Source organism: Geospiza fortis, unplaced genomic scaffold (genome assembly GCF_000277835.1).
Source record: "Geospiza fortis unplaced genomic scaffold, GeoFor_1.0 scaffold23, whole genome shotgun sequence".
NCBI classification, from domain to species: Eukaryota; Metazoa; Chordata; class Aves; order Passeriformes; family Thraupidae; genus Geospiza; species Geospiza fortis.
The window spans coordinates 14,346,211-14,358,586 of NW_005054303.1; the positions used below are offsets into that span (position 1 = coordinate 14,346,211).

The 12,376-nt window shown below is 49.5% G+C and overlaps 1 protein-coding gene across 1 annotated transcript in view; it reads left to right on the forward strand.

Moving 5' to 3' along the window:
* Positions 1 to 12,376, forward strand: part of TXNDC16 (thioredoxin domain containing 16) — a 38,533-nt gene that overhangs the window by 16,974 nt on the left and 9,183 nt on the right. The window contains exons 13-16 of the mRNA XM_005417973.2: positions 183 to 242; positions 6,786 to 6,954; positions 7,277 to 7,413; positions 11,785 to 11,869. Coding sequence (XP_005418030.1) covers positions 183 to 242; positions 6,786 to 6,954; positions 7,277 to 7,413; positions 11,785 to 11,869 — 451 coding nt within the window. The remainder of the gene's footprint in view (positions 1 to 182; positions 243 to 6,785; positions 6,955 to 7,276; positions 7,414 to 11,784; positions 11,870 to 12,376) is intronic.

Sequence of the window (12,376 nt, forward strand, 5' to 3'; positions counted from 1 at the left end):
CTCATGGGCTGGCCTAGGCATGAAGCATGAAGTTAAATTTTCCTTATTTATTTCAAATCTTCCAGAGCTTAAAGCACCTCAGGATGCAGAGATTGATAATGTGACATTGTCAGGGAGCAGGGTGGGGCTGGCTGTCCCCTGGCTGTCCCTCAGGGCTGTGTTTCCCCTCTCCTGTGTTTCAGGGGAAGCTGTGTCCCTGGCAGTGCTGCGCTCTTACTCCGAGGTGGCCGCTCACCTGCATGGTAAGGAACCCCAGGGCTCCTCTTGGCAGGAGGAACCAAGACATTGATGGCACCTCATTCCTTGGAATACACTCATTTTCCCTCCTCAGACTCCTAAGGAAAGTCATATCCACACCAAATGGTTTAGGAACCTTTGTGTCTGGTTTAAGGATCTTTGCAGAGTGTCTGTTCCCAGAGAAAAAAAACACAAGACAGGAAGAAATGGCCTCAAGATGCACCAGGAGAGGTTTAGGCTGGATATTAGGGAAAATTTCTTCATGGAAAGGGTTGTCCAGCCCTGGCACAGCTGCCCAGGGCAGTGGTGGAGTCCTCATCCCTGGAGGGATTTAAAAGCCATATCACTTGTGGACATAGGACAGTGGTGGCCTTGGCGGTGCTGGGGGAACAGTTAGACTTGGTGATCTTGGAGGGCTTTTCCAAACTATTCCATGATTTTATGATCCTGGAAACATTCAAGGCCAGGTAGAATGGGGCTTGAAGCAATCTGGGATAATGGAAAGTGTCCCTGTCCCTTCCAATCCATATGACTCTGTGATGCCATTTGCTGGGCACAGTGACCACATGAGGGAGAATTTGGGAAGGGCCAGGGGGTGACACAGAGCAGCAAAGAGCAGGAACTGTGGCCTGGAACATGGAAACAGGGTCCTGTCCTGCCCAGGAGACACATCAGTGTGCTGGGTGGCACCTCAGCTCTGCACCTCAGCTCTGCTGGAAAAAGGAGCTGTGATTTTCCCTGGCTTTGGAGGAAAATGGGACAGAGAGGTGTGGGCAGGCCAGGGCATAAGGCAGGACAATGTCACATTTACAGGGATGGTGCCTCCAGGGTTTGCAGTCTGGCTCAGTTGTGGAAATTCTCACAGGTGGCCCCAGAACTCCATAAATAACACAGGGATGGTGAACAATCAGCAGCACTTAGAGACAGCACATCAGGGAATCTGGGAACGAAGGCAGGAGAGAGGGATCCTTCAGCAGGGTCTGTGCAGTGTGAGCCCCACACCCAGGCCTCCAACCCCATCCCACTCTGGTTTGTGGAGAGAGGTGGGTTCTCACATGGGCTGAATCTCTTCCAGAGGTGCCTTTTTTCTCCCCTTGGCTGCAGGGGACACTGAGGTGGCTTCATCCCACTGTGGCACAGTGAGGAGCTCACATGGATCTGGGCAAGAGCTATTCCAGCACCTCTGGAGGTGGCTGGTGCCTTCTCCTGGTTTTTTTCTCCATCAAGGCTCATTTTTCCTGGGGCTGGGCACTATGTCCTGCAGGATTCAGCAGTGGGGACATGAATGGAGTGTGCAGAGGACCCCACAGTTTTCTGGGAAGCAGCTGCAGTGGGAATTGCTTACAGGAAGCTGTCCTGGGAATGCTGCAGGCAGTGCTGAGGGCTGGGGGAAAGCAGCTCTGCATTCATGGTCTGCATGAATTCATGAAGGGAAAGTCAGCAGCAGCTTTGATCTGGACTGAAATCCCAGGAATAAACAGGAAGGGACAGCAGAGGTGGTTGTTGTGGGGTTGGTGGTGGTTTGGGGTTTCTTTTGGACTTCCCCAGCAGCCAAACCAGCTGAAGGAGCAGCACAGGAGGGTCTGTGGGTAAAACCAGCCTCTTCCCAATCAACACAGGAGGGTCTGAGGGTAAAACCAGCCTCTTCCCAATCAACACAGGAGGGTCTGAGGGTAAAACCAGCCTCTTCCCAATCGACACAGGAGGGTCTGTGGGTAAAACCAGCCTCTTCCCAAGGATCACAAGAGAGTCTGAGGGTAAAACCAGCCTCTTCCCAAGCCAGTGGCCCACCCTTGGTGGGTTCTGAATGGCCAGGATTTCACCATGTGTGTTCTGAATCACTTGATAACAATCTCAGGGCAGGGAAGGAGCCACAGACAGATTCTCAGCAGAGATCATGAACTGCCTGGGGTCAGGGCCTTTCCTCTGTGATCACTGAGGCCTCTCCAAAGACTCCCAGGCCAGATGTGACCCTGTGGAATGACTCCAGTCTGCTTTCCCTGCCATGACCTGGGAGCAGACACAGAACAGCTGCATTGGTGGATCTGGAGATCCTTTTTCCCTGCTGCTGAAGAAGCCTCAGGGAACTGGGAGAACCAGCTGGAAAGCCTCAGAGGATGCTGTTCCCTGGGCTCTCAGTGATGGCTGGAGCAGGAAGAAGACCTCAAGCTGTGCAGGACTGAGAATAGGACACGGGGAATGGCTTGGGGCACTCTCAGTTCCCCAGAAGCTCTGGTATTCCTGCCTGCTCCGGGGTGGAGCTTCCTTCCCAAGGGCTGGGAATCCACAAGCAGCTGTCTGAGGAGTGAATCACCCGTGCTGGAGGCACTTTTTGAGTTGCAGGAGCAGGTCCTGTTCCCCATGCCAATTCTTTGTGCACAATGGCACTGAGAACAGGCCATGTGTGATCAAACACAGGGGAGTGGAGGAGGCTGGAGACTGCAATGACCCTGTGAGTCATCCCCTTCCAGATGCTCAGCAGATCCTCACCAAGTGAAGTTTCCAGCCCTCAAGTGTTTTCCATTTGTTGAGAGATCCAGTTGAGCAGGAGACAAAGAGGAACATCTCTGCCTTGCTGAACTGAGCACATTTTCTACCCTTGGAGCAAGAATTTCCCAGTCCCCCTGGGGCTCACTGCTGCACCTCTGGTTTGCTTTTGCAAGATGGGAATTTTTGGAAGCAGCAGGGTTAAGAGCAGAGGATGTGAAGGTGACAGTGCTGAGCATTCCTTGGGTGGGTTATTGGCCTTTTTTACAGAGAGAGGAAATCAGTATCTAAGAGGAGCAATATATTGTGATGAAAAATGGTTCTGCTTCTCTCCTCTATGCTCCTGGGGTCTCCTTGATCAGGGACTTACAAAGACAAGGTGAAATTGTAACTCAAAGGCAGGAAAATCAGCTGCATGATTTAGCAATTTATATCCATGGAGCCTAACAACTGGAGTGAGGATTTCAGGGTTCATTGTGTGATGTTTTCCAGGTAGTTGTTCCCATTCTGTATGGGATTCTTCCTCTGGGAGTGCAGCACTTTGTACATAACTTCTCTTTCATATTGTAGCCTTTGGACCAGCTCTTCAAGTGAGCTGGTTTTTTAATACAATCCTGGAATTGTTTAGGTTGGAAAACCTTCCAAGATCATCCAGTCCAACCAGCACTGCCAAGGCCACCACTGTCCCATGTCCCCAAGTGCCACATCCACACAGCTTTTAAATCCTTCCAAGGATGGGATTTAAAATGTCCTGGGCAGCTGTGCCAGGGCTGGACAAACCTTTCCATGAAGGAATTTTCCCTGATATCCAGCCTAAACTCCCCTGGCCCAGCCTGAGGCCATTTCCCCTCGTCCTGTCCCTGTTCCCTGGAGCAGAGCCCGACCCCCCCGGCTGTGCCCTCCTGGCAGGAGCTGTGCAGAGCCACAAGGGCCCCTGAGCCTCCTTTGCTCCAGGCTGAGCCCCTTCGCAGCTCCTCAGGGATTCTCCAGGCCCTTCCCAGCTCCTCAGGGATTCTCCAGCCCCTTCCCAGCTCCCTCAGCCTCTCCTGGGGCTCCAGACCCTTCCCTATCTCCGTTCCTTTTCCTGAACATGCTCATGCCAGTCCTGCCTTCCAAATAATTTTAAGTTCAAGGGATTCTTGATTTTTCCTGTTCCCTATGGCATTGATGGTTTGTCTTGTCCTGGTGTTCTAAGACCTCTAGGACAGAGGTTCTTGCTGTTGCTGGGTTTTGTAGCACCTAAAACCACAGGGAGGATTTTGTGTTCCTCTTTCACCTTTCCTCCCACTCAGCAGTGCCCACAGGGCTGGACAGTCCTTTGCTGAGTTACACAGTTCCTGAAAGTTCTGCTTGTTCAGTCAGTAATGAAGTGGTGCAGGTTGGGATGGGAGGGACCATCCTGTACCAGATGTTTTTCAGGCCAGATGGGGCTCCTTCAGAGCACATGGTAAATAATTCCCTGGGCTAATATCCAAATATTAAAAATCATCTTTGAAAAAGCTTCAAGCAGCTTTAAAACTCGATTTTAACAGGACATCAAAGCTCCATTTCCATGGAATTATTTTCCAGAGTTGGGCAAGACACAAGATGATGTGGTAAGAGATGATGAGAACCAGCTATACTGGCTCAGAGGTGTGAAGCAAATCTGAGGTCAGGCTTTCAGTTTGAGATCTTCTTGCAGAGCCTGGGAATGACACAAACCATTTCTGCTCTTGTGGAGTGTTTGGACAATTGCTGCTGTCTGAGTGGATTTGCAGGCCCTTCACTTGTGCTGCTTCCTGCTTTTTCTGCACAAGAGTTTGACACAAGGCAGAACAGCAAACTCCTGATGTGAGCTGCAGTGCAGAACCTCAAATGAAGGTTGCAGAAAATGGTCCTGTGGGAGGCCAAGGGTACAGGGATAAGGAGTAGGAACTCCTGCTGAGGTCACCTCTGCCTTCACCCCCATCTACAAAAATCCTCATGGAATCCCAGAAGGGTTTGTGTTGGGAGGGACCTTAAATCTCCATCCCATTCCACCCCTACCATGGGCAGGGACACCTTCCACTATCCCAGGGAGCTCCAAACCCTGTCCAGCCTGGCCTGGAACCCTCCCAGGGGTCAGGGGGTCCACAGCTCCTCTCCACAACATTTGTGCAACACTCAGCTGGGCTCAGTTCTCAGGAACTTGTTTCAATATTTGGTCAGCCCTCCCCACCCTGGCATGGGCTGCTGCTTGACCCTGCCCAGGGCTCCCACTGCCCCTCAGAGCACCCCTGACGTGTTGTTGGATTTTATTGTTTCTCTCTCACTGATGATTTCCAGGCCAAACTTGGTTAGGGTTTTTCCTCAGGAGGAAAATCTTTCAAGCTGCTCCAGATTCTCATTTGCTTAAACCTTTCCAAAAATGTGTTTCCCAGGCTGACTTCAGCAAGTCTGGCAAGTTCTTCTTCTGCTGGGCTCTGCAGAGGTTTCACCAGGACCAAAGAACTTAATTTTCTTCCCATGGGCTGCAGATGCTGTTGAATGTCCATCCCTTTCCTGCATCTTGCTTCTCCTCATGGAATGCTGCTGTCCTTACACCTTCAAATTCCTTTCTGCCCCTCTAGGCTTGAGATCAAAACCAGATTGGATGTGTTTTATTCCATCAGCCAGGCCTTTAATGAAAATCGTGATCAGAATCAGACCCAGGACAGGGAGAGAAGAAAGCTTGGCTTGGTTTCTCTTGAGAAACCCTCATCATCTGCCCCAAGCCTGCTTTCTGGAGGATTCTTTGCCATAATCTGCCTCCATGTGTGTACTTGTCTCTAGGTTTTATCCCATCTTTCTGATGCAGCTTTTGAGTCTTCTTCAAAGAAGGTTTTGGGGAAGGAATGAAGATTTCTGAGGTTGGGCATGGACAACTGCACACTGTCCTTGGTCAAGGCCCTGAGGCAGCTCAGGGAAGCCAAGGGAAGGGAGGGAGTGAAGCTGGCCAGGATTTAGGTCAGGCTGAGCCATGGACCAGCAGCAGCCTGTGCTGGGCTTCACCCAGCCCAAAGATGAAAGAAAGGCTGATCAGGTCCCTGGAAGTGTTCCAGACCAGGCTGGGCATGGCTTGGAACAACCTGGGATGGTGGGAGGTGTCCCTGCCATGGCAGGGGTGGAATTAAATGAGCTTTAAGGTCCCTTCCCACCCAAACATTCTGTGACTCCATGATTCTTTGCTGAAGGAAATGCTGGAGCTGCACAAATCTTGGGCTCATAGAGAGCACTCAAGGAACCAACTTTTCATTTGTTTTGCTTCTTACCAACCTCTTGAGTTTCTTGTGTTGGTGAGACCCTTAAAAAGCCTTTTTGGGACATTTCCCAGGACCCACAGTTGGACTGACTGCTCTGTAATTCCCAAGTGCTCTTGCTTTCCCACTCTCTTACTTGTGAGACCCCTTTCTTAAAGTCCTACAGGTGTCTGCTCATGGCTTGGGTGGGATCACAGAAAATCCTGAGTTGGAAGGGATCCACAAGGATCACCAAGCCCAACTCTCAGGACAGCCTCAAGAATCCCACCCTGTGCCTGAGGGCAGTGGATGGGACATCTGTCTTCCATCCCCTTTAACTGGTCCGTGTGCATTTGGCTTCATGCTTGAGGTAGAACAGAGATTTTTCAGTATTGAACAGCTTAATAAATGCAAAAACCTTGGCTGCATCCTCCTCCTCCCTCATGCCAAGCTTTATCTTCCCTCTCTCCTGTTAGTGAGTGCCTGCATTATTTCTTTTTCTTGGCCTTTTTCCTAAGGTATTTCCAATACCTTTCCCTGCTGCCTTTTAAGCTCCTGGACAGATGTCTCAGGATTTTGCGGTGTTGCTTGGAGTTACCAGTCAGAGGTGAATGTTTCTGGGAATGAGTGATTTCAAGAGGGAAGTGGGCTGTACTCAAAGGGATTTGTGTGTGTTTGGGGCTGGATTTTGGTAGATTTCTGCCAGAATTAGTACAAATATAGTCAATAATATCCACTGAGCTAATGAAAAGCTCTATTTTCCAACCAATTTATTATTGTTTTTAGTTTTCCATATCATTCATGAGTATTTGTTTTCCACTCCAGGAACCCCAGGGGTTTTGCTGTCCCGTGTGAACTGCTGGGACTGGCCTGGCCTCTGCTCCCAGGAGAATGTCACCCAGTTCCCCAGCCTCAGGATTTACCAGGAGGGACAGCAGTCAGTGGCATATGGTGGCATGTGGGGAACTGAAGAGCTGAGCAGCTTCATCCTGCTGTGAGTGACAAATCCCCAGTGGGACATCTGCCACATCTTCTGTCACCATCCCTGGCTTTTTGCTGGAATTCCTTCTCTGCTATTTTTAGTGGGGATCCCAAGGCTCTCACTTTGGCTCAGGCTGTTCTCTCTTTGCTGTCACCAGCTCCAGCACCTCTCTGGTGATAATTATCACCATGCCAAATGATAATTTTTGTCTCTAATGAGGTGTCACACTTGTCCCATTGTGATGGGGCCTTGTTGGGTTGAGGTTGCCCTGTTGTCTCTTCACCCCAAAAGCAGAAAAAACAACAGCCCAGGTTCTTTCTCTGCCTTTCCACAGGAGCCAAGTTTCCTGCCCACTGAAATTGGCCACCATGGATGAAGCAGAAGGATATTTAAGAGGGGAATTTCCATCTGAACTCTCATCCCACCACCACACCTCACTCCTGGGAGTTTTTAGCTCAGCCACCAGCAAAGGTTTGTTGGGATTGGTGGGTTAAGCACTCTCCAGCTTCATTCCTGGTGGGACAGGGCTGCTTGCAGCTGCTGGAAGTTCACAACACAACACCTGGCACTGCCTTTTGCAGTTGTACAGTCAGAGGGTAGCAGGTGGTTCCAGGTGTGGGATTTCAGATCCATGCCTGGCTCAGAGGACATTCAGCTGCCAGCTGGGTTTGCTACACCCACTGTGGGAGTAGAAACTTCCCAAGCCTGTTGTCCCTGTTGTACTTCCTGCCCCTGACCCCGAGGAGTTTGGCTCTGTCCTCTTTATGAGTCCCTTCCAAGTAGTGGTAGGCTGGCACTAAATTCACTTTAAGCCTCTGGTTTAGCCCAGATCCATCAGCCTCTTCCTGAAGCCCATGTACAACTTGTCCCAGCATATTCTTCCATAAAAAAGGAAGAGATCCACTCTTGGATCTTGCTGGCTTCTCATGAAGAAGCAGTAGCCCCAGTTCTTGTAACACACAACCCAAAACCTTTATTTAAAAAAAAAACAACTGCAATAAGATAAAACAGAAGTTTCCTGCATCAGAAGGACAGAAATGTGAACAACTCAATGATGGATCAATAGATGGACACAGAAATGTACAATGTGTTACCAAGGGAGAGGGAATAAAGCCAGTCTGGAGAGAGAACTTCAGGCAAATCACAGAATCATGGAATGGTTTGGGTGGGAAGGGACCTTAAACTCATCCCATCGCACCCCTGCCATGGCAGGGACACCTTCCACCATCCCAGGCTGCTCCAATCTCTGTCCAGCCTGGCCTTGGACATTCCAGGGATCCAGGGGCAGCCACAGCTGCTCTGTGCCTCAGTTGGGAGCTGAGATCTTCCAACCCCACAGACTCTCAGTTGCCAGCTCCTCCTGGGAATTGCTGCCTTAAAAATAGGAGAACTTCCTGATCTTGCTTAAGATCAAACTTTCAGACTATTTTTCGTTTTAAAGCTCCCTCATGCCTCTAAACTTTGGTTTAATGCAAACCAAGCTACTTTCTCACGTGAGAGAGTCCAGAAGGAAGAGGTAAGAACAAGACAGGATGTCTGGAACCAACCAGAAGACACTTGGGCTGTGTTTCCTGAGCCAGCTGAGAGCCAAATCTCTGCCTTCCTCTAGAGAAATAATCTGGTAAATAGAGCAGGAAACCTTCCTGATCCCAAAAAACCTTTAATCCAGCCCAGAGAAGCTCTGGCTGCCCCTGGAAGTGTCCAAGGCCAGGCTGGACAGGGCTTGGAGCAGCCTGGGATGGTGGAACGTGTCCCTGCCCATGACAGGGGTTTGGAACTGGGTGAGCTTTGGGCTCCCTTCCAACCCAAACCATTCTGGGATTCTACAGAGAAGTTTTCATTTCCTTCCATGCAGACAAGAGCCTTGGGGGTTTCCAGAGAGCTTTTGTGGATCCTGTAGGATTGCCTCTTCCCTCAGGGCACATCTGCAGTCCAGAGTGGCATCCTCAGCCCCAGGAGGTAACTCAGCCACAGGGAGATGAAATTTGGGATGTCTTCTCCACCCACTTCCTGAGGGTGCTGGAGCTGTGATGCACAACAGCCTGAGGGAGCAGGAGCCTGGAGCCAGCTGTTCTGGCATCAAATCAGGCTGGAGTCAGGAGAATCACATTGTTCCTCTCACCAACCTGCAGATTTATCTGGAATTCTCAACCATTTTCCCATGGCAGAATTCCTGCTCTAAGCCTGAGCAGCAGTGAGTGTCATTGTCATTTCTGGTGAACTGAAACAGAGCAATGAGATGTCCTGCTAAAAACATCCTGGATGTTTTCCAAGCCTTAGCATCAGGACTATGTTAAGAAGCCCTTTGTGGGGTCTGAGCTAAAAGAAACTTGGTGGAAAAATCCTAAATAAAATTTACTAGGAAGAGGTGAATGTATTACGACGTTTTTCTGGAGACTCAGAGAACTTTTAGGACAGAAATTTGGTTTTGATGCAGAAACTGGAAACATCCTAAGAAGTAAAACTGTCCTAAACCTTCAGAAATATTTGAAAATATTGAAATATTTGAAAATATTTAAAAATATCCCTGAGCTCTGATGCCTCACAGGGCTTGGCAGCATCAGTGAGGAAGGCAGGAGAGATGCAGCAGGAGCTGCTGTGCTGGAGAGCACACTCAGAAGATGCCTCCCTCCAGAGGGATAAAGGGTGAGGCTCAGATCCTGCTTCCCAAAACCCTGCAGGGATTTTAGACCCTTCCTCATCAGGCAGTTTGAGCCCTTCTTGTCCCCAAAGCAGTGAAGTTGTGCTTGTGCAATTCAGGGCAGCTGGGATTCCAGCTCAAGGATTGTGCTGCAGACCATGGTCAGCCCCCTCAGGGAATGAAAATTGTGTTTTCATGGGGGAATAATTTCCTAGGAAATATTTAAATGTTTTTTTTTTTAAGTGCTTCCTGTCTGCTGTGGAGCTGTGTGAATTTAGGGGGTTTTGGGTACAAAACAAAGAACCTGGAGAAATACAGGCTGGTGTGTGGCTCTGGGAGTAGGACAGCCAGAAATAGGGACAATTTGGAAGTGTGATAGGGAGAGAGGATCTCATCAGGTCAAGGAGGTTGTTCTGACTTAGGAGGGAATTCCTGCAGCCAGGGCTGACCCAGGGCTGCACTTCAAGACAAGCTCATATCTCAAGTGAGGATTTAAAGCTTGGTGGAGGAACTTGGGGTGGGAACTTTTCTTTCAGCACTGATAAAATCAAGTAACCAAACACCAGAAGAGCTGCAAAGCAACATCCAAGAATGGTTTCTCTGTGGCAGCTGGAAAGGGGCTGTGGACAATGGCCTGGAGTGACAGGACGCAGGGAATGGCTTCCCACTACCAGAGGGCAGGGATGGATGGGATTTTGGGAAGGAATTCTTCCCTGTGAGGGTGGTGAGGGACTGGCACAGGATGCCCAGAGAAGCTGTGGGCACCCCTGGATCCCTGGTAGTTCCCAAGGCCAGGTTGGAGCAGCCTGGGACAGTGGAAGGTGTCCCTGCCATGGCAGGGGTGGCACTGGCTGATCTTTAATGTCCCTTCCTACCCAGCCCATTCAGAGATTCTGTGATAATGACTGAGCCCTCAATGAGCCACTCCTTAAGGAGCTCCTTCCATTGAAAAAGGAAAACAATTTAAATGAAAGTTTATGGGCCACATGGGAGACAGTGGAAAATACAGCTTTGAGTGTAGCTGCAAAACAGGAATCAAAGAACCAAAAAGTCACCGACTGAGAGGCAGCTCCATCTACTGAGCTCTGAGTCACTGCTCCCAGGAGCTTGGGCTGGCCTGTGCTGTGACAGTGAAGGTTCTGAGGAGCAGTCACTGGTGTGTGACAGCAATTTATGTCATGGCTCTGTCTGAGATACCTCCTTAATTCTCAGGAAAAACCTGGCTTCTCCAAAAAGTGAGATTTCTCCCTCTCCTTGGGTCAGAAGAGCTGGTTTTGTTGCTTTCAGTTGCTCAGTGCAGAGGAGGAGTTGGTGGTGTTGAAATCCTCCCTGTTCTCACCCCACCTTTGGCAGCAGCTGTCTGGAGCTCTGATCTCTGCATTTCACAAGCTCCTCACCGTGCCTTGCACGTTCCCACAAAACCTGGCTTTCCCTGGATGCACTGCCTGAAACCACAGCCAGGCTGGACAAGGCTTGGAGCAACCTGGGCTGATGGAAGGAGTCCCTACCCATGGCAGGGGATGGAACAAGATGAGTTTAAGGTCTTTTCCAACCGAAATCATTCTGGAATTCTGTGGAATTGGAGGCTTTTTATAAGGGAATGAAGCAGCTCTGCAGTCAGCTTTGTTTTGGAGCTGTGCTCTCAGTGTCAGCTGTGATCAAGAGAGCCCAGCCTGGTTTTTCCTTATCCTGCAACAGCCCCAGTCTGCTGGGAAGAGCTGGATAAACCAAGAGACACTTGAGGGAAAGGTTGGTTTATCTCCAGGCTCTTAGCCCTACTCCAGTAAAGCCACCATCCATCATTTCTCAAAGGTCACTGGGATTTATAAGATTTTTGTTTAGACTTATAATTGGTCTGCTGTTTCCAAGAATACTTACAGACTCTAAGTCCTTAAAGACATTTCATTTTCCAGCAGTGCCTCTGTCCTGCAGATCCTGGAGGCTCAGTGCTGGTAGCTGAAGGGCAAACACTGTTCTCATAATGGGAATTTTGCCCTAATCCTTGCTCTCTGCCTGCTCCTCCTGCCATGGCCTGCAGCCCTGAGCTGCAGTAATTTCTTGGGAGCCTCTAATCCTGGTTTAATTCCTGAAAATCTGCTCTGGCAGGATGTTATGTGTGCAGGCATCAATCAGGTTTCCAGGAAAAACCCTCAACACCTCTCTTTGTATTGTTTATTCTCGTGTCTTTGTCTTTTTTCCAGCCAGGGAAGCTTTTGAAGAGGCAGGAAACATCCTAAGTGGCCACGTAAGGATGGGGATGTATTTTGAAGATGATGCCTTGGCTTTGTAAGTGGTTTCTCTTTTTCTTTGGGAAAAATTCAAACTGATCTACACTTAGTGCAAGGCAGTGCCTGGAGCAAGTGTCACTGTGCTGAGGGACAGCTACAAGTGACTTTTTCCTGCAGGGAGATGGCTCAGGACTCATCCAAAGGGAATTGTCACCTTGGCTCTGCCACTGATTCTCAGCCTGTCCATGGTCACCTTCCTGCTGTTCATACTCACTTTCATTTTCAGTCCTTCAGCCCCCATGGATGTGGTTGTGTTCCTCACACAAACAGGAGCAAATCTGTCTGAAAATAAAAAACAGGCTGGAAAAATTACACCATCAGCATGTGAGGGAGGAAAAACTGATGGGTACTCACTGCAGTGCCTTCCCTTGCTCTGTTGGTTGCCCCCAGTTGCCAAGAACAGGCAGAAAAGAAACTTCTTGTGACTACTTGGGCTAGGAGTGGAGTGGACATGGAGTCTGGGTGCTGGAAAATGCTTTGGAAGCTGCAAAGAAATGTTGTCTTG